At 53.0% G+C, this 24891-nt stretch overlaps 1 protein-coding gene across 1 annotated transcript in view; it reads right to left on the bottom strand.

The window, feature by feature from the left end:
* Positions 1-158: 158 nt before the first annotated feature.
* IGFBP2 (insulin like growth factor binding protein 2) overlaps positions 159-24891 on the bottom strand; it is a 25385-nt gene continuing 652 nt past the window's right edge. Inside the window, exons 2-5 of the mRNA XM_049614929.1 lie at positions 24615-24891; positions 2993-3222; positions 2106-2246; positions 159-509 (exon numbers count right to left, since the gene is read on the bottom strand). The exon at positions 24615-24891 is cut by the window's right edge and continues 25 nt beyond it. Coding sequence (XP_049470886.1) covers positions 345-509; positions 2106-2246; positions 2993-3222; positions 24615-24891 — 813 coding nt within the window. The 3' untranslated portion in view covers positions 159-344. The remainder of the gene's footprint in view (positions 510-2105; positions 2247-2992; positions 3223-24614) is intronic.

Below are 24891 nucleotides of genomic sequence, written 5' to 3' on the forward strand. Positions count from 1 at the left end.
GACACACAACTTTATTTTTCCTTCCTTTAATCTTAAGCAAAAGAGACACGGGGGTTCAAAAATAAAAATTTCTTTCCCCCCCCCCAAATCTTCACCCCAGCTCCACCACTGCAACTGCCCCTTCCTCCCCAGCAGGGACAGGAGAAGGGGGGGGTGGCGCAGGCATCTGGGGAGGGGGAAGGCGGGGGTGTGCCGAGCTCGGTGCTGGTCTCTTTCCAAATATAAATACACGTGTCAACACTCCTGGAAAACCCTCCCCGCCCACCACGCAAGGCTCTCCTCTCTCTGCCCGTGTTTGGAGAGGGGGCGGGAGCGGGGGGTGCCAGGCACCGGCTGGCTGTGGTTTACTGCATCCGCTGGGTATGTACCCCACGAGCCTCCTGCTGCTCATTGTAGAAGAGATGACACTCGGGGTCCCCCCGGATGGTGGGGGCTCCCTGGATCAGCTTCCCAGTGTTGGGGTTCACACACCAGCACTCCCCACGCTGCCCGTTCAGAGACATCTTGCACTGAGGAGGGAGAAGACAAGGGTATGGAGGACAGGCCTGAGGCCACCAGCTTTCCCTGCTTCCCTCAGCCCGAGGTTTGCCGAGCAGCTACGGGACGCCCGAGCTAGGGTGCCGCGAGGTGGTCTTCTCGGCCGTGAAGGGTGCCAGGGGACCTCCCTGAAGTGCAGATTCCCCTTCAGGAGGCCCGGAGCGGGGCTAAGACTCTGTCTGGCTCCCGCGTGATGCTGGTGCTCTGGCCCAGGGACCACGCTAGTAGGGGATGCCCCACATCGCAACGACTCAGTGCCCGCCGGCAGGAGGGGGGACCATCCAGTGGGGGCCCAGCAGACTGGAGTTCAGTCATAGCGTGAAGGGAAAACAGCACGTGACAGCAGAAGTCAGCACTAGCACAGGCCCTAGCAGGTGCTTTGCACCGTGAGAACAGTCTACACACTGCTCATTTACAGTTTACAACGCTTTTTTTAAAAGCGTATTTATTTAAGTGATCTCTACCCCCATCGTGGGGCTCGCACTCATGATCCTCAGATCAGGAGTCGCTCACTCCTCACACCGAGCCAGCACAGCCACCTTGTGAGTTAGGTGCCATTATTTCACCACTTTACAGATGATCAGAAGGAAGCACAGATAGGTTAAGTAACTTGCCCAACGTCACACAGCTAGTAAGAGGCGTGGCTGAGATAAGAACCCAGGCATTCCCGTCCTACGGTCCCTGCTCTTACCCATAAACTAATTACCATTGAAAACCCCTTTAGTTACCCGTAGGGACCGGCCACAGCCAGTCTTTCATTAGAAGAGATCACTATTTCCACTTTTGATCTCCAAATGAAGTAATAAGCTGACATTTCGAGGGCACGTGTACAAATAGCTTTGAACACTACACTGATATCTAGAGGGGGCAGGATGCCTGCCTGGGCTGTGAGGAAAGTGGGGGAGTGAGACCCCCTAGGGGTCAGCAGAGGCTACTTGTCAATGGTTTAAATCCATGATTCTGCAAGTATAGCCCATGGATCATCAGCAATCCCTGGGAGTTTATTAGAAATGCAAATCCTTGGCGCGCTTGGGTGGCTCAGTCAATTAAGAACCCAACTTTGACTCAGGGCATGATCTTGTGGTTCTCAGGGTTCAAGCCCCACGTCTGGCTCTGTGCTGACAACTTAGAGCCCGGAGCCTGCTTCAGATTCTCTGTCTCCCTCTCTCTCTGCCCCTCCCCTCTTCATGCTCTGTTTCTATTTCTGTCTCTGTCTCTCTCTCTTAAAAATAAATAAACATAAAAAAAATTTTTTTTTGGTCCCCACCCAACCTTCCGGAATGGTAAGGCCCAGAAGTCACTGCCAGGCGATTCTAATGCTCAATAATAAGTTGACAGGCGTTAGGGTAGCCCGACATCTCTTTTCCCAGAGGCTCCCTCCCAACCTGGACCCCAAGTGCTGATGGCAGGTGGCTGGGTAGGTGGAGTCAGCCTCTGCGTCTGGAGGTGCAGAGGCCTGGCAGCTGACATCCCCACGCCCCCTCAGCATTCAGACCTCAGCGGATGACCAGTGGGTGGGGCAGGGACAAGCACACCCGGGGCCCAAGGCCAAGGAGATCCTCTCTCACCTGTTTGAGGTTATACAGGCCATGCTTGTCACAGTTGGGGATGTGCAAGGAGTAGAGGTGCTCCAGGGGGCCCCGCTCATCTGGAAGGTGCATGGTGGAGATCCGCTCCAGGACCTGGTCCAATTCCTGCTGGCAGGGGGTCTGCGGGCACAGACAGACACAGAGGGGCAAAGAGGGAGCTCGGAGTGAGACTGAGCTCACAAAACACCGGTCCTGGGAACAAGCTCAGAAAGAAGTTCATACGCAGGGAAGGGATTTTCCCAAGGCCACCCAGCAAGTTGGTGGAACCAGGGACTTCCGACAGCGACCTCATGGATATGTCACTGTGCCCCACTCCACCCTCTGAAGAAAGTCACGTGGATAGGAGTTTTCACCCCTCTCTCGTGCTGTGTCAGTGGCTTTCAGGGATCAAAATGGGATCTACTTGCAAAACGTGAATTCAAGTGGCTGTCTCTAGAGCATCTCTACCCCAAACCAGTGGGCCAACCCCCATTTCTTTCCATCAACCCAGCCAGGCCAAGACCCAAGACAACAGAGCTGCGCTGGGGAGAGGGAAGGGCATATCCCAGCGAGACTGAGCAAGTCTAAGGAGGTCCGGCCCCATCTCTAGCATCCACTTCCTTACCAAACAGAAGTGTGGAGGTTTCAGAAGGAAGGGACTTCAAGAAACCCTATGCCCAGTCCCTTTCACAGCCAGAGATACTGAGGCCCCCAAAGGAGACAGTGATCAGTCTGAAGGTCACTGAATATGTTAGTGGCAGAACCAGAAAGGAAAGTGCTTTGCCTTCCGGCAACACAGGACACGGATGGTACTGGGCGCCCTCTCCCACCGCAAGACCCCTTTTACGTGTCCTCCCGCCCCTCCAGCCAGACCCGGCCCCTCTGACCCTGCCAGGTGGTGGCCGCAGCTTCTTGGGCTCATCCAGGCCAAGGTGATGTTTGCCACCCTTCCCCATCTGCCGGTGCTGCTCGGTGACCTTCTCCCGGAACACGGCCAGCTCCTTCATGCCTGACTTGAGGGGCTTCCTACCAGCACTGCCTCCACCGCCCAACAGGTTCACGGTCCCGTCCACGTGGTTCTCAACCAGACCTCCCTCAGCGTGCTCATCTCCGTTGTCTGCAGAGAGAGGAAGGGAAGACCAGCTCAGGGTGCTGTTTCTAGAGCGGCGGGCCCCCCAGCAACTGTCTGAACCCCTGGAGATGGAGAGGACTGATATCCTTGCAGTTGAGCTAAGCAATTTACACGGACTGTCAATTTCAGTTTCGCAGCAACTCTTGGGCGGGGTGGGGGCATTACCCCAACTTTGGCAGACAGACAGGTCAAGGCGCACGAGAAAGACCAAGACCACAAATCCGGGATCCGAACGCAGGCCGTCCGACCCCAGCAAAATGCCTGGGAGGCCTGGCCGGTTCTGCCTCCGTCCAAGGCACAGCAAAGGAGCACGGAAGGATGAACGTGTCTGCAAGGCTTTCACCATGGAATGGGATTGAGTCCTTCTGGATCCATCATTCTCCTCTAGAAAGACCTCCCAGATTCACCTGCCATAACCTGCAGTTTAAGATCTTCATCATCCGTGACCTAAGAGGCCACATGCCATGTCTGGCAAGGGAGAAAGTGGAGAATCACCACCAGAACCCACGGTTTCCATCACCCCTGCTGCTACTCGTCATTTGCCCAACGGTCCCCTTCTCACGTGCCCCCATGACTCAGTCCCACGACCGCTCCAGCACGGCCCAGGCGGCCCTGGATTGTTCCCATGTCTGTCCACACATGGCACCGCCAGCCCCAGGCACAGGAACCCGTCCAGCTCTGTAGTTTCGGCTTATCACAAGGCACGTAGCCTCACCCAGATGCTTGTCCAAGGAGCATGTTAAGTCTCTTTCAACTTTCTTCAACCACCAGTCAACAACAGGGAAAGGCTCCTACTAAGTGCACAGCTCAGGGTGGGGGGGGCCCTGAGAACAGCCCCCGGCAACCCCAGTCTCACGCTGGCTCAGGTGTATACACCCAACAGCCAGGCCAGAGGAACAGGATGGTACACGGAAGAGTCATAACGAGGGGGCCAAATCCCCAAGGGCCCTAGGACGGCTGGGACTCAAACAGCCCCTTGCACACAAGGCAGAGCAAACAGGGTCACAGACCATGCCCCCCCGAGTGGTCCCCCTTCAGGTCCCAACAAGACCTACAGATGTGGAGGGGATGTTTCTAAACCAATTTGGCCCATTTTTTCTTCCCCTCTTTCGTGCCTTCAAAAACTTACAGCCCTGATAACATGACTGCATGGCTCCTAAAATATTTCTACCCAAGAGTTTCAGGTGAGGCACTTAGAACCTGGTTGTCCTCTCAGAATTCAGTGTGGCGGGTTCAGATGGCCCCTGTCCTGACCAGTGTTCACGGTAGAAAGAGCAGACGCTGCCCTGTGCGAAAGCTGTGGCATCCACTCTCACTTGCCAACTAAGGGATGGGGACAGTCATGAGTGCCATGGGGAACTGGCACCTGCTTTCACGGAGCGTGCTCCAGAAGGCTCCAGGAGACCAGGCACCTGCCACCTGGCCCAGGTGTCCCCATCAGCTACAGCGGTTTCCTTCAGAAACTCTGCACGTTATCTCCAGACTGAGGGAGCACTACTTGGTAGGGTCGAATCCCAGCTCCCCCACTTTTTATGCCAGCTGTATTTCTCCTGCACACATAACCTCTCTGCGCCTCCGTTTTCTTAACTCAATTGTCGGATCCTAACAGCTCCCGCCTCACAAGACTGTTGAGACCATGTTAGAGGCCAAGCAGTTAAGATAAGGCCTGGAACACAGAAACCCAGGCCCTGCTTGTGATAGTTATTACTCTGACAGTGATGAAATGGCCTCAGTCATCTGTTATCTCGGCAACGCGGAACCCGACCAAGGACCAGGAAGCAGAGGAACAGAAGCCCCCGAACATCAGAACAGCTGTCACTGTATCCATGCGTGGTCAAATTCGAGCGCTTTCCTCACAAGGCGCGGGGACATTCGGCACAGGAAGAACACGGACGGTTCACGGCAGCATGGCTCCAGCAAGCCCGGTTTCTGGATGTCTGGTTCCCAAGGCCACCACAGAATAAAATCAACAAAATTAAAAGGAGAAAGAAAAAAGGCATGTGGATAGTGGCAAGAAGCATCAAATGGCAGGGAGAGAAGAGGACGCTAAAAAAAACCAAACATAAGAACTTAGGGGATATTTAGTGCAGAGCTTACAACTCCATACCCATCGATGACCCCTGAGGACTTCCACATTCTATAGCCCAAAACAAGAGTTGTCTTGACTAATGACAATGACCCTGAGACATCCAAAAGGGGATGGGATTAATGTCTGGGTAGCCTGGGTGTTACCCTAAGTAAACTGACCACGGATTAAATCCTGTTCCAGAAGCCCCAACACCACCTGCAGGGGAAGAGCTATTTGAAGCGTTGACCATCGAGCTGGGTGGGAGTCCTGTCCCATCATGTATGAGTGGACCCATCAACCCACCCCAAATTTTCATCACCGACCCTGATTCCCGACCCGGCACCACCGACACTGGGACCAGAGGATTCACTGGGGAGCTGTTCTGTGCATTACAGGATGCCAAGCAGCATCCTGGGCCCCTCCCTACCGGATGGCAAAGATACCTCCACAAATTGCCAAAAGGCACCGGGAGGCGAAAGCACCCCCCACTGAAAACCGCCCTTCAGAAGTTAGGCTTTATCCGGAGGCCTGGAAGTTGCCCAGCCCAGCACCGATGACCCCAGGCCCCACGTAAGGTCGATCTGAGTTCTACCACATTCCCCTCCCTCAGCTAGGACCATCCACCACTCTCCCATCTCCAACACACTTCTGGCCCACTAGTCTCCCTTCCGGCAGAGGGGGGGTCTTCCCTAGGCATCCAGAGGACTCCCAGGCTGCTGGTCCCCCTTCCCTGAGCTCTCCCCGCCCTCAGACCACTGAGAGGGGCCAAAGCAGCATCCCCTGGCTGAGTCCCAGAGGTCAGCCCACCTTTACTGCTCACAACAAACTCTGGAAACATGTTAGATGGGGGCGCCTGGGGGGCTCAGTCGGTTAAGCGTCCAACTTCGGCTCAAGTCATGATCTCACGGTTCGTGGGTTCGAGCCCCACAAGGGGCTCTGCACGGATAGCTCAGAGCCTGGAGCCTGCGTCGGATTCTGTGTCTCCCTCTCTCCTCTCTCTCTCTGTCCCTCCCCGGCTTATTTTCTCTCTCTCTGTCTCAAAAATAAATAAATAAACTTAAAAAAAAAAAAAAGTTACCAGCCTCACTTAAAGAAAAAGAAAGAGAAAGAAAGAAACAGGCTGGATGAAAGAGAGGCGCATAGGTAAGTACGCATCAAGCCTACCGGCTCTAGGCAGGGCTGGCCCGTCATTAGGTGCAACACGCACAGGCATCCAGGGGCCTAGGAAATGTATCCACTTTAAAATCAAAAGGAAAAATAAGCTTTTACATTAAAAAAAAAACAAACAAAGGTCTTAATATACAATACTTTCAGTTATTAGACCCAGTTACCAAATATCATTTTGGAACTTTTTCTCACAGAAGAAAAGCCACAAACGCAAAGGCGTCCAGGGTCCACAGAGTCCCTAACACAGCCCTGCACCAGGTCCCAGGAGATGGGGGCCGACTGGACAGTCTTCTCCAAGGACGGACTCGGCTTCCTGTCCTGAGACAGCCCCGATCTCTCTAGAGTCAAGGTCAGTTTGTCCACCCTTGCAGAGGCCACTTGGATTCAAGGCTATGTTTTGTCCCATTCCGTTATTGATCTCAATGCTGCCAACGAACATGCCAATAAGATGAAGAAATCCACGGGTCCGGGTCCGATTTGCTGACGCACATGCTGACACTCCACACCTTGAAATGGAAGCCGAGGGAAGGAGATCAGCGAGCTGACGGGGTGGGGCTCAGAAAAGACTGTAGGCTGAGGAAAGCCTCGATTCCTTGGCGGTTACATTCCCAGCCAAGGAGGTTCAAGAATTCAGGCTTCAAAGTCTAATCGCCGGACTGAATTCCAGGTCTACCACTTAGCTGTGCAGCCCCAGACAAGTTACTTAAGCTCTCTGTGGCTGCAAGGCTCATCTGTAAACTGTGGACAAACAGCACCTGCCTCCAGCGGGCAGACAGATTCCAGAAGCTGCACATACACGCAGTGCCAGGCACACAGCAGGAGCACACGGAGTCAGCTCTCAGCTGCTCCCATTTCCCGCCCCCCCCCCCCCCCCCCCCCCACCGCCGGCTCGGGGAAGTGCTCACGTGGCATCCCCTACGCTCAGTAGGACAAGAGCATCGTCACGTTATTACCCAGTTCTTCCCATATGTTCTCTTATAGGTGATAGAAGCAATCCGCAGGAGAACATTCCAGATGCAGAACTCCAGCTAGAGATGGAATCTGCCCTCGGAACAAAAATACTAGGCTGCACTTTTTTTTTCGGCCTGAGAGTGAGGTTCAGAATAATATTTATTATGCAACTACTTATGTATGCAGCTCCGTGGGCTGCAGTGCAAAGGTCAGTCTAAGAAATGGTTCTTAGCAGCCCAGATCACATAACTGGAAAAGGCTTCAGGCTCAGAGGCTCCCGGAGACTTTCCCCTAAGGATTAGCCACTCTCTATGTAGCATCCCGGGCAATGGTTCAACACCGAAACAGGGAATTCACCCATTATACATGGAAAGGAAAGCTTTTCCAAAGTGGGGGAGACACCGGAGGACCTGAAGCGTGAGAACTCCCATCCCGCGTAGTGGACTGCCACACCGCTCGACCTCATGCACCTGGAGGGGGGCTGGAGAGGAGAAAGGCAAGTAGAATGAGAGGCAACGGACGAGCTGCCCCATTTTACAGACACCAAACTCGAGGCCCAGCTGGACTACCACGTGGTCTACAGGAGCACACACAACCTCCGTGCCATCATCAGAGACGCCTCACAATTGGCGTGGGGTCCCCACGCTGTTCTTTGACCCAGCCTTACTGAGTGGCCCAGGAGGGCAGCTGGAAGCAGACATTCCAGAAGATAGGGCTTTACTTACACCTGCATTCCGCATTCTAGACTACGCATTAATACCCTAGTTTTAAATTTTAATTCTGGCCTAGACTTTTTTCCCCCAGTGTAATCTCATTGGATTGTAGCACTGATGACCTTACTCCATGAAGGTCATGGACCCTTGGGTCCGACGGATCAGATCCTTACTCTCACGAAACCCCATCTTCCCCTAGCGCGATGCTCTGACCTCAGTGCTCCAAAGGACAGTTGGTGATTCCTGATCTATGGAAGACCTTAAAGCATTCAAGAAAATAGGCCCCCAGATCCAAAAGCAACCCCCTACTCCCTCTTGCTTAGAATATGAGGCTCTGTCCTTAACGCAGGCCTGGTGAGAAAAGGGAATTTCCCCCAGAAATACACCACATCTTCACAACAGATTAAGGTCTCCTTCCTTTCTTCTTGTCTTTCCCCCACCCCCTGCCCTGAAGAAAACCTAGCCATTTTCCAACCTTCTCTTTAGTCTACCTCCTATTTGGAAATCTAAGAGCTGGGAACACCACAGGGAATCATCCAATCTGACCCTAAATCTATCACTCCCTCCAGTGGATTCACCTCCTTCAAACAGGTGATAGCATTCCAGGCCCCGTAGGACTGGATTCTGAGTAATGGGCCAGGGTGACGCGGGCTGCTTTCCTGGTTCCATTCTAGCTGGGCACAGACCTCACATGGCTCCCTTTGTTGGTCTCTCCCCAAAGGCACTTAATCTTGACACGTGTTGGGCAAAAGAATGAACACTAACTTACCATCTTCCTCTTTCCTCCTGGACAGCTTCTCCATGAACATCCAGGACAGAGGACAATTCTCTAACAAGCTCAAATGGGCAAAGAATTGCAGGAGTCAAGAGACCTGAATGCCAGGCCTGGCTTTGCTGTTTATGATTCACCCATGACTGTAGCCAAACCCTCTAACCTCTCTGAGCTCCAACTCCTCAAGAGTGACAGGTGCAAATAATAATCCTACTAAAGTGAAGGTTGCTACCGGATACAGGATGATCGCTACTTAAACTGGATACAGTGTTGTTAGCATTTGCCCAACATGGGAGAAGCAAGCTCCAGAAGAAATGTGCAGATGATCTAACGGGTAAATGAAAGATGTATGTGCTAGGCAGAGGGGAAGGGTGGGTGATAGCTGATCTGTAGAATGGCCACGCACATGGGGGGAAAATGAGTTACAAGAAAGTTCTAGAATACTATTTGCATGTTTCTTCTAAAGCCTGATTTTGTTGATTATATGAATTCTGTATGTCGCTAAACAGCATAGTTGTCCACCATTTGATGGAAGTCCTTGGGCGAGTGTGGATTTGCCTAAATTACTTTAACTTTACAGAATCTATGGGAAGGAAGAAAAGGGAGGGAGCAAGGGAAGGAGAGAGAGAGGGAGAGAAGAAGGCATGGAAGGAGGGAGGGGAGGTGGCTCATAACTGCCTTCCATGCACAGGGCAGACAGGGCTCACAGGCAAATTCACCAACATACAGGGGAAACAGCTTTTGTTTCAGAGAATTTGAAGCCAGTCCCTTTGGATGGCTGATTGTGGCCACTATGTGTAATAATGCAGGCCACCAAGGCTGGGGTAGATAATCCAGGCCATGCTGGGAGGTGGGGAGGGAGGCAGAAGTTAATGGTACAGAAGAAAGGGGAGCTTGTTATTTTTCAGCTGAGGTCCTTTGTCTCTCTGGGTAAGTGACACTGTTTATGTGTTTCCCTCCACCCTTTTGCCTAAAGGTCAGAGGCAGCAGGCAGCAGCCGTGTGTGCATGGACAGCTGCTGTGTGCGGGGCACATTCCAGCTTCGCGAATGATGTTCTCCTGGTCAGCCCATCTACCTCCTGCTGACACCCAGCTTCCTTCCAAACTCCCTTCCCATTCTCTCCCCACCCTCTAAGGCCCTGCTCCCCGCATGGCTGCCTGCAAAGCAAATCTGAGGTCTCAGACACTACCACCTTCTGGGAGAAACCCCTTTGGCAACAGACCGGTAGCAACTCAGCACGATTTAGAACAAAAAGAACTCCCTTGTGGTAGGAAACAGCTCCGAGCAGACTCTTCGGATGTTCTAGATCCACAGGTCATCCAGGTTATGGCACACAAGTGCAGGACCTGGCCATTCTCAGCTGGGGATCATCTCCCTGCACCCGCAACTGCCTCAGGCTTACTGCCCAGCCAACTGTTGCCCAGCCAACCCCCTGAGCTCATAAGCTCTGGGGAGGGGAATGGCCGGTACCCACGTTCACACAGGGAAGGAGTCGCCTGCTACTGGTGACAGTGTATGAAAGCAGGGCAGAGGGCCCACTGCTTGCCAAACCACCCTAAACTTTCTGGATTCCCTTTGGAACAATAGCTCTTGGGTTCAAAGCTCTGGCCAAAGCTTTGGCCATAGTAGGAAGAGAAGTGCTGGTATGAAAGCTGGGGGTGGGGGGTGGTGTCCAAAGTTCTGCTCCCCTGCTACCATCATGCCTGGGACTCTGAATGATGCTCGACAGGGTGTTTAAGAGGTGTAGGCTTCAAGGGACACCCGGGTGGCTCAGACAGTTAGGCGCCTGACTTCTGCTCAGGTCATGGTCTCGTGGCTCGTGAGTTCGAGCGCCACGTTGGGCTCTGTGCTAACAGCTCAGAGCTTGGAGCCTGAAGCCCACTTCAGATTCTGTGTCTCCCTCTCTCTCTGCCTCTCTCTTTCTCTCAAAAATAAGTATTAAAAAAATATTTTTTAAAAGATGTGTAGGCTTCAATATATGGGAAACCTGGCTGGCTCAGTCGGTAGAACATGGGGCTCTTGATCTCTGGGTCAGAGTTTGAGCCCCACGTTGGATGTTCATTACTTAAAAAAAAAAAAACCTTCTATGGTCAAGATGTGCAGGGTTCAGTGTGTTCATTCACAAATTCAGGGAGTTAGGTTACGGGAATGGCTCCCAGTCATGGGTGTTTGTCAGAAACCATCTGAAGATGGCAATGCAAGCTGGTGCAGCCACTCTGGAAAACAGTATGGAGGTTCCTCAAAAAACGAAAAATAGAACTACCCCGTGACCCAGCAATTGAACTACTAGGCATTTATCCACGGGATACAGGTGTGCTCTTTCGAAGGGACACATGCACCCCCATGTTTATAGCAGCACTGTCGACAATAGCCAAAGTATGGAAAGAGCCGAAATATCCATCGATGGATGAATGGATAAAGAAGAGATGGTTTATATATACAATGGAGTATTACTCAGCAATCAAAAAGAATGAAATCTTGCCATTTGCAACAACGTGGATGGAACCAGAGGGTACTGTGCTAAGTGAAAGAAGTCAGTCATAGAAAGACAAATATATCGCTCATATGTGGAATTTAAGATACAAAACAGATGAACATAAGGGAAGGAAAGCAAAAATAATATAAAAACAGGGAGGGGACAAAACATAAGAGACTCTTAAATATGGAGAACAAACTGAGGGCTGCTGGAGGGGTTGTGGGAGGGGTGGATGGGCTAAATGGATAAAGGGCATTAAGGAATCTACTCCTGAAATCATTGTTGCACTATACGCTAACTAATTTGGATGTATATTTAAAAAAATTAAAAATAAAACAAGTTAAAAAAACTATAAAAAGTAAAATATAAAGAAATTTCCCATTAAAAAAAAAAAAAGAAAGAAAGAAAGAAAAAGAGAAATCATCCAAAGAGCTTGCTAAAAATGGTCCCAGACTTCACCTGTCTGTGAACTAGCAAGCCTGGGCAAGGGTCGGGGACTCTGTATTTTTAACAACCTCCTTCAAGCTCTGGCATTTCCAAGGCCCCCTTCCTTTGTGCTTCTCTCTCTCTGGCCTCAGATTCCTGAAGAACTTCCTAGTGATGGGAAAGAGGCCTCCTCTTTTCAAAAGATATGACTTCACAGACACACTCTGCGAAGACACAGCCCCATGAGCTCTTTCCGCCCCTAGACTCACGGGTTCAGAAACAGACACACACGCATGCCTGGGTGCACACAGGGGGTCCTTCTTGGCCAGGCATCATGGAGATTTCTAGAGCATGCCCTCACGCCGCTGCAGAAATAGCACGGCCTCTACAGAACTTCCCTGCCTACGCACTCCCTAATGGGCTGCTTTATAAACACCAGGGTCATTCCTGGAATGGCAAAGACCTGGGGAGGGTCAGCGCTGAGGCAGAACGTTTGAGAAAACAAAAACATGCTCAAATTCAGCCAAGGTCCTCTGGGATTCAGTGAGCCAGGCTGTCCTTGAAGAGCCAGAGAAACTGATATCAAGATGGCAAACAGCACTCTCAGCTTTCACTCCTTTCCGTGGGTCCCAAACATTTCTCCTCCGGTTCAACTAAAGTCATCCAACAACCCAGCAAGGTGACCTGTCTGCCGAAAGCCCATGGGAGCAGACGGTGTACTTTGGTGCAAACTTGGACCAGGGACTATGGGAACGGGAAGAATGAACCTGACCCAGTGATTCGACATCTCTCAGATATGCGTGTAGTGGGCACACGGGCAACAATGTTCATTACGGCATCATCTGTAGTTGCAAAAAACACCATCGGCAATGCGATCCAAACAGGAGAATGGATGAATAAAATCAGCAGGGTAATAACAATGGAATAATACCCAACAGCTGGCAAGAATCACTCTGACCCGTGATCGCTCAGAGATCTACCCAACATGAACAGATCTCAAAAACCTAATATTGACAGAGCAAAAAAGTGGCAGAAGGACACCTCTTGGGCACATTTAACTTATCTTCAGAGAACATTTCCAGATGCTGGCTATCCATTAGCAAATTTGTTTAGCCGAGGAAAAGAAACACTAAGTAATGCATGCCGGTGGCTGCCTCTGGGGACAAGGGACAGCAACAAGAGGCTGGTGGAAGGCCATCAGGAAAAGATTTTTAAAGAGACATAAAGCAAAAATGACAAAATATCAACCGCTCCCAATTCTGGGTGGTAGACTGGAGTTACTGCATTATTCTTATTATTGGCTGCAGTGTTACCATTTTAAGATTTTATTTTTAAGTAATCAGTAATCTCTACATGCAATGTGGGGCTCAAACCCACAACCCCAAGATCAAGAGTCACCCACTCCACCGACCAAGCCAGCCAGGCACTCCGCAACCATTTATCTTTTAAAAGTCACTTCCTAGGGCAGTTGGGGAGCTCGGTCGGTTGAGCAACTGACTAGGCTCAGGTCATGATCTCACGGTTTGTGAGTTCGAGCCCTGCACTGGGCTTTGCGAGGACAGCATGGAGCCTGCTTTGGATTCTCTGCCTCCCTCTCTCTCTGCTCCTCTCCCACTTGCGTGCATAGGCTCACACTCTCTCCCTCAAAAATAAACATTAAAAAAAAAGTCCCATCCCTCATGGGGTGCCTGGGTGGCTCAGGCCTCTTCAGGCCTTCTCCAGCTCTTGATTTTGGCTCAGGTCATGATCTCATGGTTCATGAGTTTGAGCCCCAAGCTGGGATTCTCTCTCTCTCTCTCTCTGCCCCCCTCCAGCTCTCTCTCTCAAAATAAATAAATAAACTTTAAAAAGAAAAAGTCCCTTCCTTCACTGCATTCACTCTTCCAGGTCCTTGTCAAGAGGGGTATTTGTAAGTTGGGGTGCCTCTGAAAGCCCACTGGCTGGAAGAGGACCGAACATCAGTGACTTGGACAACTGCCCTGCCACTCTGAGGCCAGAGTAGTGTCACCACGGCCACCTATCACCAGGGGCTCCTGGCCAGGTCTCCGTGGCATGAAGAAGTAGGAAATGAGTGGCACCTGAGTGGCTCAGTCAGTTGAGCATCCGACTTCAGCTCAGGTCATGATCTCGCAGTTCATGAGTTCGAGCCCCACGTCGGGCTCTGTGCTGACAGCTCGGAGCCTGGTGCCTGCTTCGGATTCTGTGTCTCCCTCTCTGCCCTCCCCCTGCTCACACTCTGTCTCTCTCTGTCTCTCAAATATGAAAAAACGTTAAAAAAAGAAAAAAGAAAAAAAAAAAAAAAGAAGTTGGAAATGAGTCAGAGGAAAGACCCAAAGAGAGTGGAAGACAGTCATAGGGTCAAGGAGGGGACGACAAAGGAATCAAGACGGTGCAGGCCTGAGAATGGAAAGCCAAGGGACGAGCACATCCTAGTATAGCCCACAGGGCACTGGAGGTGTGCAGTGGGGGAGGTGCCCAAGGGCCAGTCATGCCCAGTGGAAGGGGTGCACCTGTTCCTCGAGGCCCAGAGAGATAGCAGCTTTAAACTGAAACAGGAGAGAGCCAGGGTAGAAGCCACTCAAGAGTTTCACAGGAAGGACTAAAACAGGTTACAAAACTGCAGATGGGAAAAACCACATGGTTTAGGGAAAGACTTTCAAGGAGGAGGGAGGATGGACAATATGGCTTCCAAAATGTCCAAAGGCCGCTTGACTGAGACTATGAAGGGCAACCCTGGGCAAGGCACTCTTGGAATTTGAGTGAACTTCCCTCCCGCCTCCCTAACCATACACAAAAAATGTGCCAGGGCGCACTGGCTAAAAGCCGTCGCTCCACGCTTTGCCCTCCTCCTCCAAAGGACAGAGCTTCTTGAAGACACAAACTTGGACTTCACTTCCATAGTGCTTTAAAGAAAAGTAGAAACAAAAGGGGCCACCTGGGTGGCTCAGACAGTTAAGCCTCCGACTTGATTTTGGTTCAGGTCATGATCTCACAGTTTGTGGGATCGAGCCCCACGTTGGGCTCTGCTCTGACAGTGCAGAGCCTGCTGGGGATTCTCTCTCTCTCTCTCTCTCTCTCCCTTAAAATAAATAATATAAACAAACAAACAAATAAATAAATAAACAAACATTTAAACCTCAGGAAAGCTAACTATTTGGAGAACATCCCACCTGGAGTCCTGGCCTAGAATATCCTGTTGTATTACTTCTCCTCACCTTCCTGGCCTCTCCCTCACCATCCAGGCCCCGGAGCAGCAAGGACGGTCAGGAGTTAAAAAAAAAAAAAAAAAAAAAAAGAAATCATTAAATGGAAGCACGAGATGGGAGAGAAAAGACGCTTCCCTCCCAGGGGACCCATATACAAACAACTGTGCCTGTGCTCAGTTCCAAAGAGCTCAGTTCCCCACAGAGTAGCTCCCAGAGTGATAAAGACTGGGTTCTACCCACCTCTCTCCTCCCACCCTCCCCTTCGGCCTACCTCTTGTCCATCCCCATAAGACTGTTCCCAGAGACTGTAGGCCTGACAAATTGAACCCAGAGGGTGCAAACAGAAACTAAAAACCTGTAAGGATGTCCAGGATTGCCTGCCACACTCTCAAACCAGCACAAGAAGTGTCCTGAATATAAATAAGTGTCTTTAAATAGGTCACCATGCTTTTCTTTCTCTTCAACTAAAAGTTCACTAATTGTGTCTGATAGAATACTGCATCGCATCAGGGGTCTTCCTTGCTTATGCTCCCTTTAGAGGCAGCAAGCTGAACCAGAGACAAGCAAATGGGTTCAAATGGGAACCCTCACCTCTGGGACATAAATGGGCTGGGCCCTCCACCACTGGTAGAGCCGTAGTGAATGACAGTGGCATCAAAGGCCACGACTGTCCAGTGGAAAACCCTCCGCCACTAACCCCATTCTGGACTTTCCAAAGCAAAGGGCAGCTGTCCAGGTAAGCTACACCCCGTGGAAGAAGCCATGCCTGTGAAATGGATTCTTAAGTGCCTCTTCTTAATAAACTTGGCCCATCAGAGGACATGGAAAAAGAGGCATTTGCCTTCTCCTCTTTTCTGGGTGTTGAGATTAGAGGAAGAAGGAAGGAGGTTAAGGGTGGAGGGGCAGGGGGCGGTCAGAACCTGTATGACTTCACCCGATTATCTGAGTTTCTGTGCTAAGTGGCTTATGTACATAACTTTGTTTTATCATCAAGCAATCACATGAGGTTGATAATTTCTTATCTACACTCACCTTGACCCCCCCCCAAAAAAAAACCAAAACCATGGTGTTTGAGGCCAATTGCACAGTCATGTAGACAATGGCAAAGCCAAAACCAAATCCAGGTTGTTCAGCTTTATAGCTCTTACACAACCAGAATGGCATCTAATCTGGCCATCGGCATCACCTACGGAAAGACGCCATTGAAGGCTTTTAACCCCAGGGCTTTGTTTCTTCTGTCCCCCACCACCTCGTCCTTTCTGCACCTCCATGGGACCCTCATCTTCCCAGGGAGTGAAGTCATCAGTCAGACACCAGCCAGCCCCACCCAACCTCAAAAGCCTTCTGATCCATACACCCACCCCCCTTTTATCCCTCCCAACACACCTCCTGCCACTGTTGCTACAGAAACTACCCAGGCAGCTGCAGAGTCAGGGCCCAAGGGAACCGCCATTTTCATTTTATCTTGGCCTCGGGCACTTTAGAAAGCAAGTTCACCATCCAGGGGCAACTTGGCACCCCCATCCAGAAGCCAAGACAATAGACCTGAAAGAAACTTCCTGGGGAGTTGCATAAAGGAACGTTTTTGAGAAGTTATGCCTTAATTACTGCCTCCCAGGGAAAAGGAGCTTTTCCGAGCAGCAATATATAATTCGCTGCTTCTTTGCATGCGTGAGTCTGATGGAATGGAGCCCCGGAACGAGAAGCTGGAGACCCAGACTCCATTCTGGTCTGTGCTCGCCTCGCCACTGGAACCTGAACGTAGCCTTGATTTCTTCATCTGTCAAGTGGGGAGAATCCTGAGACTAAAACAGAGCTGGAAAACACAAAACAAAAAAAGCCCTACAGGCGCTTCGGTGAAAGTGGCCGATGTCTAGAGAAAAACCAATTTTGATTACCGTCATTTTGTCATTTACCCTTTGGGGCAGACCCTTTGACTGCACTCTGCAATCCAGCTCCGATCCCTCCAGCTGGAAGCCTCCCACCTCCTTGACTTCTCAGGGGTTGAGTACGCTAAGTCTCCCCCAGTCCCACCTCCCCAGCTTGCTGAGGCCTTCCTGGGCTCTGCGCCCCTCCTGGCTTCCTGCCTCCCAGAACTCAGCTCCTTGAATGAAACACAGGCTGACACACCTATACCCATCCGCTAATTAGAAACCCCAGGCCTGGCTCCGCGCCGGCGGCTGAACTGGAGCCTGGGGGCCAATTCTCCTGCCCCGCAGCTGGAGGCCGGCCAGCCCCTGCCCCTTCTCCCCAATCTCCGCTCCTGCTACCTCCCAACAGCCAGGAAGAGATGCGGGGCTGGCGGCCAGAAGGGGCCCCACAGGCTGCCAAATGCCCCCTCCCCCTGCCTAAAAAAAGGCGGCGGGGGGAGGAAAGAAACAATTCCTGACTACAGTCGACTCTGTATTTCTTTCCGGGGGAGGTGGCTGTCTGAGCAAGGTCTCCCTCTGCATCCTGACTGACACCCAGGAGCTGAGCCAGAGCAGATCCTCCCTGGCTTTGTTAAAGGGCAGGAGTGGCCGAGCAGGGGGAGGGGCACAGGGGATGGTCCATTTTCCAGGAGAGAAAAAAAAAATCTATAGCCCAGACACTCTACTCATTGTGGAGGTGGGGGTGAGGGTGGGGGCAGTTACCCTGGAACCAGAAAGCCAACAAGCTTCTCTGAATCTACTACCCCAGCTGTCCAGTGGGCTTTTCCTCCTGGTGCCCCCCCTCCCCACAATCACAAAGGCCCCCAGAGTCCAAGGAACTGGCCACCTCGGATTCCCAGTGGCAGATCCTGTGCTTTGTCACCACCATAAGCATATGCTGACCCCTGATGACTCGAGCAACCCCCGTTCTCTGCTTCCTGGGGCCTCCCCTCTACCAGAATGCTCAAGAACAGAGTCACTGTATCGTTATGCCCAGACAGGCGGTCACTCGGAGGGCTCTCTGGGACCACAGATGGAATGAGACATTAGGAAGGATCTCAGGGCCCAGAAAACAGTCCCCCGCCCAGCATTCCTGTCGAGAACCCATCAACCCCTTCAAAATGAGGCGCCACTCCCCGACTCGGGGGTGAGGTCAACTCTGGAGACAGCGTAGTAAGGAAACGTCACTTTTTGGATAGAACGTCCGGTTTCTTTGCCAGGATCACGTTCAACTTTCTGGCACCCTAGGCTCAGCCAGGATAGATGTGAAAGCCCATTTTCCTGGAGCAGGAAATCAGGGCCACAGAGTCCCTTCACTGGCTTTGTCAACTCAGTGAGCGTACACCCTCACACATGCCCAAAACACTAAGGGGGCTGAGACGGGTCTGGTTCCTCCCAGACCCTATTATTCTGAAGCCTGGATCCCAGCAGGTTTCCTGTAGAGGGTTGTCCATGGAGGAAGCTGCGTCCCACCCCTGAAACGTGGCCTCAGAGATTCTCTGGTCCTCTGAGAACCTGCAGTTGGAGGGCTGGGTCCTAACGGTTGGCTGGCTGGATGAAGGCAGAACTCTGTCCTGTCACCTGCTTATGAGCAGCAAGCCAGCACAAGTATGCAGGGTCCAAACTCCAGAGCCACTTCTGTCCCCTCAGTCTCTCCACTCCCAACAGAGGCATTACACACACATACACACACACACACACACACACCGCCAAAGTGCTCGGCTTTGTCTTATTATCTAGCTTTACACACCTAAGCACACACACACACACACACAAATACACACGCATGCAAGCACCACCCCACGGAGTGGTACTATCTATATTTGGTTTACAGATAAGGAAACTCTTGCCTTGGGTGACACGTATGTGGCTGCAAACTGGGCTTTGAACTGGAACAACTTCACACCAAGATGAGGCCACTCAAGGCCATGGTAAAGCCTGCAGAGAGACGAGTGGCCTGCCCGGCACAGCCAGTTTGGCCTCCGTTCTAAAGGCCACCGAACTAAGCGTCAGAGAGGAGACGCAGCTTGCGGACATTAAGGCAGGCAATGTGTGAGAACCTACTATGTGCCAGACACTTGCCAGCCTCACACGCACCCCATGAAGAGATACAATCACCCCCATTTCACCAACAGGGAAACCGGTCTTTGAGGAAGGCCCTTGGGCATCAGCAATCAAGATCTCGAAGATGGGGCTGCAATGGAACCCGCTCATCCTGACGGCAGAGGCCAGGCTGCTTCCAGCATCATCTGCTGCCCACCAGCTCTTCTTGCCCCACCCTGGGACCCTTTGGTCTCTCCTGCCTGCCGCACACTGGCCACTTCCCCCTCTGAAGTCCCCAGGACTTGGGTCTCTCAGTGGACTGGAGGGAATGCACACGACCGAACCTGGCAGTAAGGAACCTGGCCCGTGCATCAGCTGCACACGGCAGGTGTCCAGGAACAAACTTTCTGGCTGACAGGGTCAAAGGCTTTTCCTGCCGACAGCCCCATCCCTTACTTGGCCATGGGGGCAGAGGGGTACAGAGGAAAGGTCAGCCTCTCGTCTCGTTACTTACTGCTAAGGCATCCGTTGACGAGCCTCAGAGTCCACACCTGTGAAATGGGGGTAAAAAGCCTCCCCCTCTCCTTCACACGGATCTTGTAAGTGAGAAGACAAAGCAGGCGAAGAAATCAGTTCATAAAAGGATGAGCGCAGATGGGAAGGTGGCTGAACCCCTGGCAGCTGCCTGCCACCTCAGCAAAACGCTGGCCAGAGACCGCAAGAAGTGCTAGAGAGGCCTAGAACATCTGCCAAGCAGAACACCAGCTCCCCTGGCGACTAAAAAGCATAATCTCGCTCCTCTGTGCCTCGGTGTCGGCGGGAGCAGCCTTAGCGCAAACCCGCTCAGGGAACATGGCCACTCCCCCACCCACACAGCCTGGCCCCTGCACGGCTTCCAACCACCATCATTTCAGGATTAGACTGGTTGCCAGCATTCCAACCCCAATCACCTCCCTGGTCTCCATCTACCTGGACTCCCGTGGAAGGCTGGGGGCGATAGATTTTCCATGCCATTTTCTCGAGCCCTTCCCAGCTACTTAGCATCCAGCCAGGTGTTCAAGACCTAGCCACAATGGGAGATGCGTGGGAGACCAATGCTGGGGTGGGGATGGGGGGGTGGTCAAGAAGGCAGAATGGAGAAAGCAGGGGAGGAAAGGGGCCCTGGGAACACTAGGAAGGGACAGACTGAAACTAAATGTAGCCTCTAGTCATGGAGGCTCTTCAACAATAATAATAACCAATCCTCTCGTTGTTGTTGGTACCCTGTTGTAGGGTATGAGGAGGGTCAATGACAAAACCAAATGTGGGCACAGCCTGTGTATTTTCTGCTCATCTTCATTCCCTTCAGCACCCCCTGCTGTGCATGACCCCCCACCCCCACCCCACCACCTACCCACCCCGGCCAGGTACTGGCCTCCTGTTCTGCTTTTCATTGGACCCAAGGACTTTCGAAACTTCTCGGTACCAAAATTTAGCAATTGCACATCCAGTTTTCTACGGCAGGGAATAGCTAACCTGAGACCCAACTATATTCTGACCCGATAAATGGGCCACAGTACAGTGAGTCTCTCAAATTAAGCCCTCGAATGTTGGACAGTGGTGAGTGAATGTGCGCCTGCTCTCGAATAACATGCAATTATTTTTCTAGGACTAACTTCCATGTCGTCCCCTAACCCAAAGGAATGATTTGCCTGAAATTTTCATTTTAAAGCTCAATGCTAAGGTAAGCTAACGGTGAAAACCACCTAAGCTTCCCTCTTCCCTCTGCCTACCAGGAAACTCAACGGTCTGACTTGACCAAGAACCAGTGCACAGATAGACCCCTGTGGTGGTCACGAACAGTTAGGTTCTTCTTTCCACCACCTCTTCTAATTCAGAGATTCCTGGCCCTGGATTTTGTTTTCCTAAGATTCTTTGACCTTGTGTACAATTTTTTTTTTTCTCGAAGCTTCTTCAAATACCTCTGTCAAAGGAATGGATGGGATCATGACTACCACACAAAGGGAACTATCTCAGTGAACAATCTGGACATAAGTGGAAGGTGAGTAAGGAGACTGCAGGCAAAAACCCAGATTCTATGACTTACTCAAATTCCAGCCCTCCATGCACAATGGCCGGAGGAGGCAGCTGGCCAAACACTGCCTGCCTTGCGGGTTCCGGACCTGTCAGAGCCACACCCTCCGGACCAGACCTGCCTCCAAGGCCAGAGTGCACCCAGCCACACCCCGCTGGGTCCTGTGGCCCAGGAACTACACAGCTCCCTCCCAGAGACCCAGGAGCAGTAGCCCTCAACTCCCCCATCTCCTCCTTCCAGTGGTGACTCAGAGCAGCTTAGCAGAGTTAGTTCTGGGTGTTCTGTCCAGAAGGGGGGAGGGTGGCGGAAGGTAGTGGTGTTAGCAATCGGTGACAGTGGGTCCCACTCATTCCCCAAGTCTATTTTACGACTTTGAACTCAGTATGCAAATTTATGCAAGACAAGATGCAAAACAGCGCTTTGAGCCAGAAGCCCCATTGCTTTTCTCCCCTTTTTTGAAGCTGCACGGAACCACTGTAAATCAGGGCTCGCCTCTGCCCCCCCCCCCCCCCCCCCCCCCCTCCCCCAGCAACTGCAGATGCAAAAGCCTCCTCAGACCCGCCCGCCTGCCGGCCTGCCTGCCCCGGGACTTTGAATGACTGCACATTTCTATAGCACCTTTATATGTGCAGCGGGCCAGACGGCCACTTGGGCGGCTCCGCCCCTCGGCATAATCCCAGGCATTGTACCCGGCGGGGAAGGAGGCAGGGGAGATGCTGAAGGAGCCAGTCGCCCCGCCGGCCCAGAATTCTGAAAGGGCCCGGCCGGGCCCCAGCCCACTTCCTCTTCTTACCCCGACATTTCTAGGCACTTCTGCCCACTCCACCAGCAAACACACCCACGCGCTGTTAAGATCCAGACCTCACCACATCTCAGCCCCCCCACCCCCATTTTTCTTCCAGGCTCACCTACTCCAACCCTCAGTCTCACTTCTGAGTGGCTCTGAACCAACCAGTCCTGACCCCTCGCCCCCAAGGGACGCAGGCTCAGCACCCGCAGATGTGCCCACCCCCGCCCCCTGCATCCCAGCCGTCCCCAGGAAGTCAGCAACACGGCCCCTGAGTCCTGGGAACAAAGACAAAAGAGCTAACAGCAAAGCCGGAACTGCTGGGGTTTTCTGCCTCAAAATAAGAGGGTGTGTTTAAAATTCTCAAAAGCAACCTGCTCAAAGAGGAATGCAGGCTGGGATGGGAGAGAGCCGGTTCTTCAGAGAGGGGAGAAAAGGGGATGGGAGAGGGAGAGGGGGAGGCAGCACCACTCAGCGCTATGGTCCCCTCTGGGCCAGTGTCCGCCCCTGCACCCAGCCCGGACCCCGGCGCTCTCCAAGCAGGGCCGCAACCCTGCCCCAGCCCAAGACCCTCTCCTGCACAGAAGCCTCCAAACTTGCCCCTGTCTTCCCTGCATCCCTGCCAGCCCAGGCTTCTCCCCACCATGCCCCCTTTCCCCCAGCCCTACTGACCCCTGAGTACCGTGCTCTGGGTCACTCCTTTCCAGGGTGCCCACTGGGCTTCTGCATCTAGCCCCCACCCCCGCCCCCAACCTGGTGTCCCCTCTTCCCAGTCTGGAACACAAGAGAAAAATGCGGAAGGCGTCTGTCTGGGCACTGGGAGGAGATGGCTGAGGAGGCAGCTGGGGCTAGCTGGCGGAAAGGAGTCCCATAACCAGGCAGAAAATCCAGAGTGACATTCTTCCCATGAACTCACCCCATTGTCCCTGGGCTCCCCTGACAACTCCCCCCCTCTGGGGCTCTAGGGAGGAGTGAATGGAGAGAATCTCCTGCATCTGTTCTGGGGCTTGGAAGCAGGAGAGCCGGTTTTCGGGCTGCCAGCGAGAAGGATGAAGAATGAAAAAACAATTCTACGATGGTCAGGAAGGACCTGTACCACGCACTGTGTTAAGATGGTCAAAATCCAAGCGAGTCTATGAACTTGGAGGCCTTTGGAAAAGTTCATCCTGCTGAGGAAGATGTTTAGTCGGTCAGAGTTCAGCTCAGAAAGCACAGCACCTCCCTGGTGGGGGGTGGGGGGGTGCGAAGGGGGGGGGCGATGGAGGAGGAAGGCAGGACCAAGACTTTTCCTTTTATTACTTTCTAAGAGAAGCAGGAGAGAAGGGTTAACTTGGAGGCAAGACATGCTGGGGAGGGAAGCAAGCAGAGGCAGAAGAAAGGACTCAGTGGTTCTTCTGGCTCCCTGGGAGGAAGCCCTAACTTGCTCTGCACTCAAGGTCAAAATGAGCCAGAGCAATAGAAGAAATATTTCAACTCTGACCCCCAATTTCATTCTCAAGGAGAACAGGGGAAAAACAATAGCTGGTTGGAGGAAGAGTAGGGGGGCTGGGGGTCTTGGGGAGGGGGGTGGGGAAAGTTGTACTAGGGCCGCAGAAGCTTACAAGCAAGAACGTGTTCACTTATTCTCTCTTCTTTCTTTTTCTAAAAAGCTTGAGGAACTTGGTCAGACTCGCTTGCTTTTTAAACAACAGCAGCAGGCAATGGACACCTTTCCCAACGGTGTCCAAGAAGAAAGAAAGTAATTACAGTTTCCTCCAGACCACGGGGGCGGGAGGTTTTTGTAATTTTAAAAGCGAACGGAAAACAAAAACAAGTGAGATTCTGACAGTCCGGTTTGGGGGGGTTGGGGAATGAGGATCCCTTACAAAGGCTCCCAGCCCCCCCCCTCCCCCGCCCCGTTCTACCGGACAGGAAGAATCCCTCGGATTAGGACGGGGGTAACACCTCCCTGCGGTAAGAACGGCTGCGTCCAGCGCCCCGCATCCCCCCGCCGTCCGCCGCGGGGCCCAGATGCTCCAGTGAGCGGCACGGCGGTCCCAGGCTCACCCGGGGCTGCAGCCCGCCACCCGGCTTAAGTTACACAGACTGAACCGCTGGGCTGAGCCTCCCAAGCGCCCCTCTTGCATTGTTCCCCCTAAACGAGATGCACGAGTAGCGCTCGTTTTCCTTTCTCCCCACCCCACAAAGTGCCAGCAAGTCCTTTCTTCCCACCTTACAATCGCAGAAGGAAGGGTCCCTCGACAAGCCGCCGCCTCCTCCTAGCGCCCGTTCTCCCCAGACGTCCCCGAAGTCACCGGCACCCGCCAGCCTCCGCCCCCCAGCAGCGTCCTCCACCGGCACCTTTCCAGGAACCTCTGGTCGGCGGTCACCGACTCAAGCTGTGCTCCCCAAATAAGCCTCAAGCTCTCACTCCCCGGGGTCTGACCAACACCCCCCCCCCCCCCACCACGGCAAATCCCCCCTCCAAAATAGAAGTCAAGGTACGTTCCAGCCGGGGAAGATTAGGGTAACCGGAGATGCCTTTCCGCTGCCCGTATTTCCCGACCAAATCAGTAAGCAGCCAGGGCTCTCCCGCACGCTCTGACTCCAGCTCCCCTCCCCGGGCCGGACTTTCGGGTCCCCCTCCCAGCAGCCGCCCCACTGCGGGTCGAGGACTCCGCTCTCTCGCCGCTCAAGCGGTCGCGGAGCCCCGGGCCCCACGCCTGTCCCCCGCGGCACGGCCGCCCCCAGCGCTCCGCTGCCCTCCAAGTTTCTCCGAACTAACTGTCCCAGCCCCGCGTTACCTGCAACCTGCTCGGGGCTGGCGCCGTACTCGGCGTCCCGGCGCTTTTCGCAAGTGCCCTCGCCCAGGACCAGCGCCTGCAGGGGCAGCTCGGAGCCCGGGTGGGGATAGCAGCGCAGCCCCTGGGCGCAGCGCGGGGTGTAGACGCCGCACGCCTCGCCCTCCAGCCGGGCGCACACGGAGCAGCAGCCGCAGCCCGGCTCACGGACCAGCTCGGCGCAGGGCGCGCGGGCGTCGCCGGCCACCCCGGACGCTGCGGCGGAGGCGGCGGCGGCGGC

This window comes from Panthera uncia, assembly GCF_023721935.1.
Source record: "Panthera uncia isolate 11264 chromosome C1 unlocalized genomic scaffold, Puncia_PCG_1.0 HiC_scaffold_3, whole genome shotgun sequence".
In the NCBI taxonomy this organism is placed as follows: domain Eukaryota; kingdom Metazoa; phylum Chordata; class Mammalia; order Carnivora; family Felidae; genus Panthera; species Panthera uncia.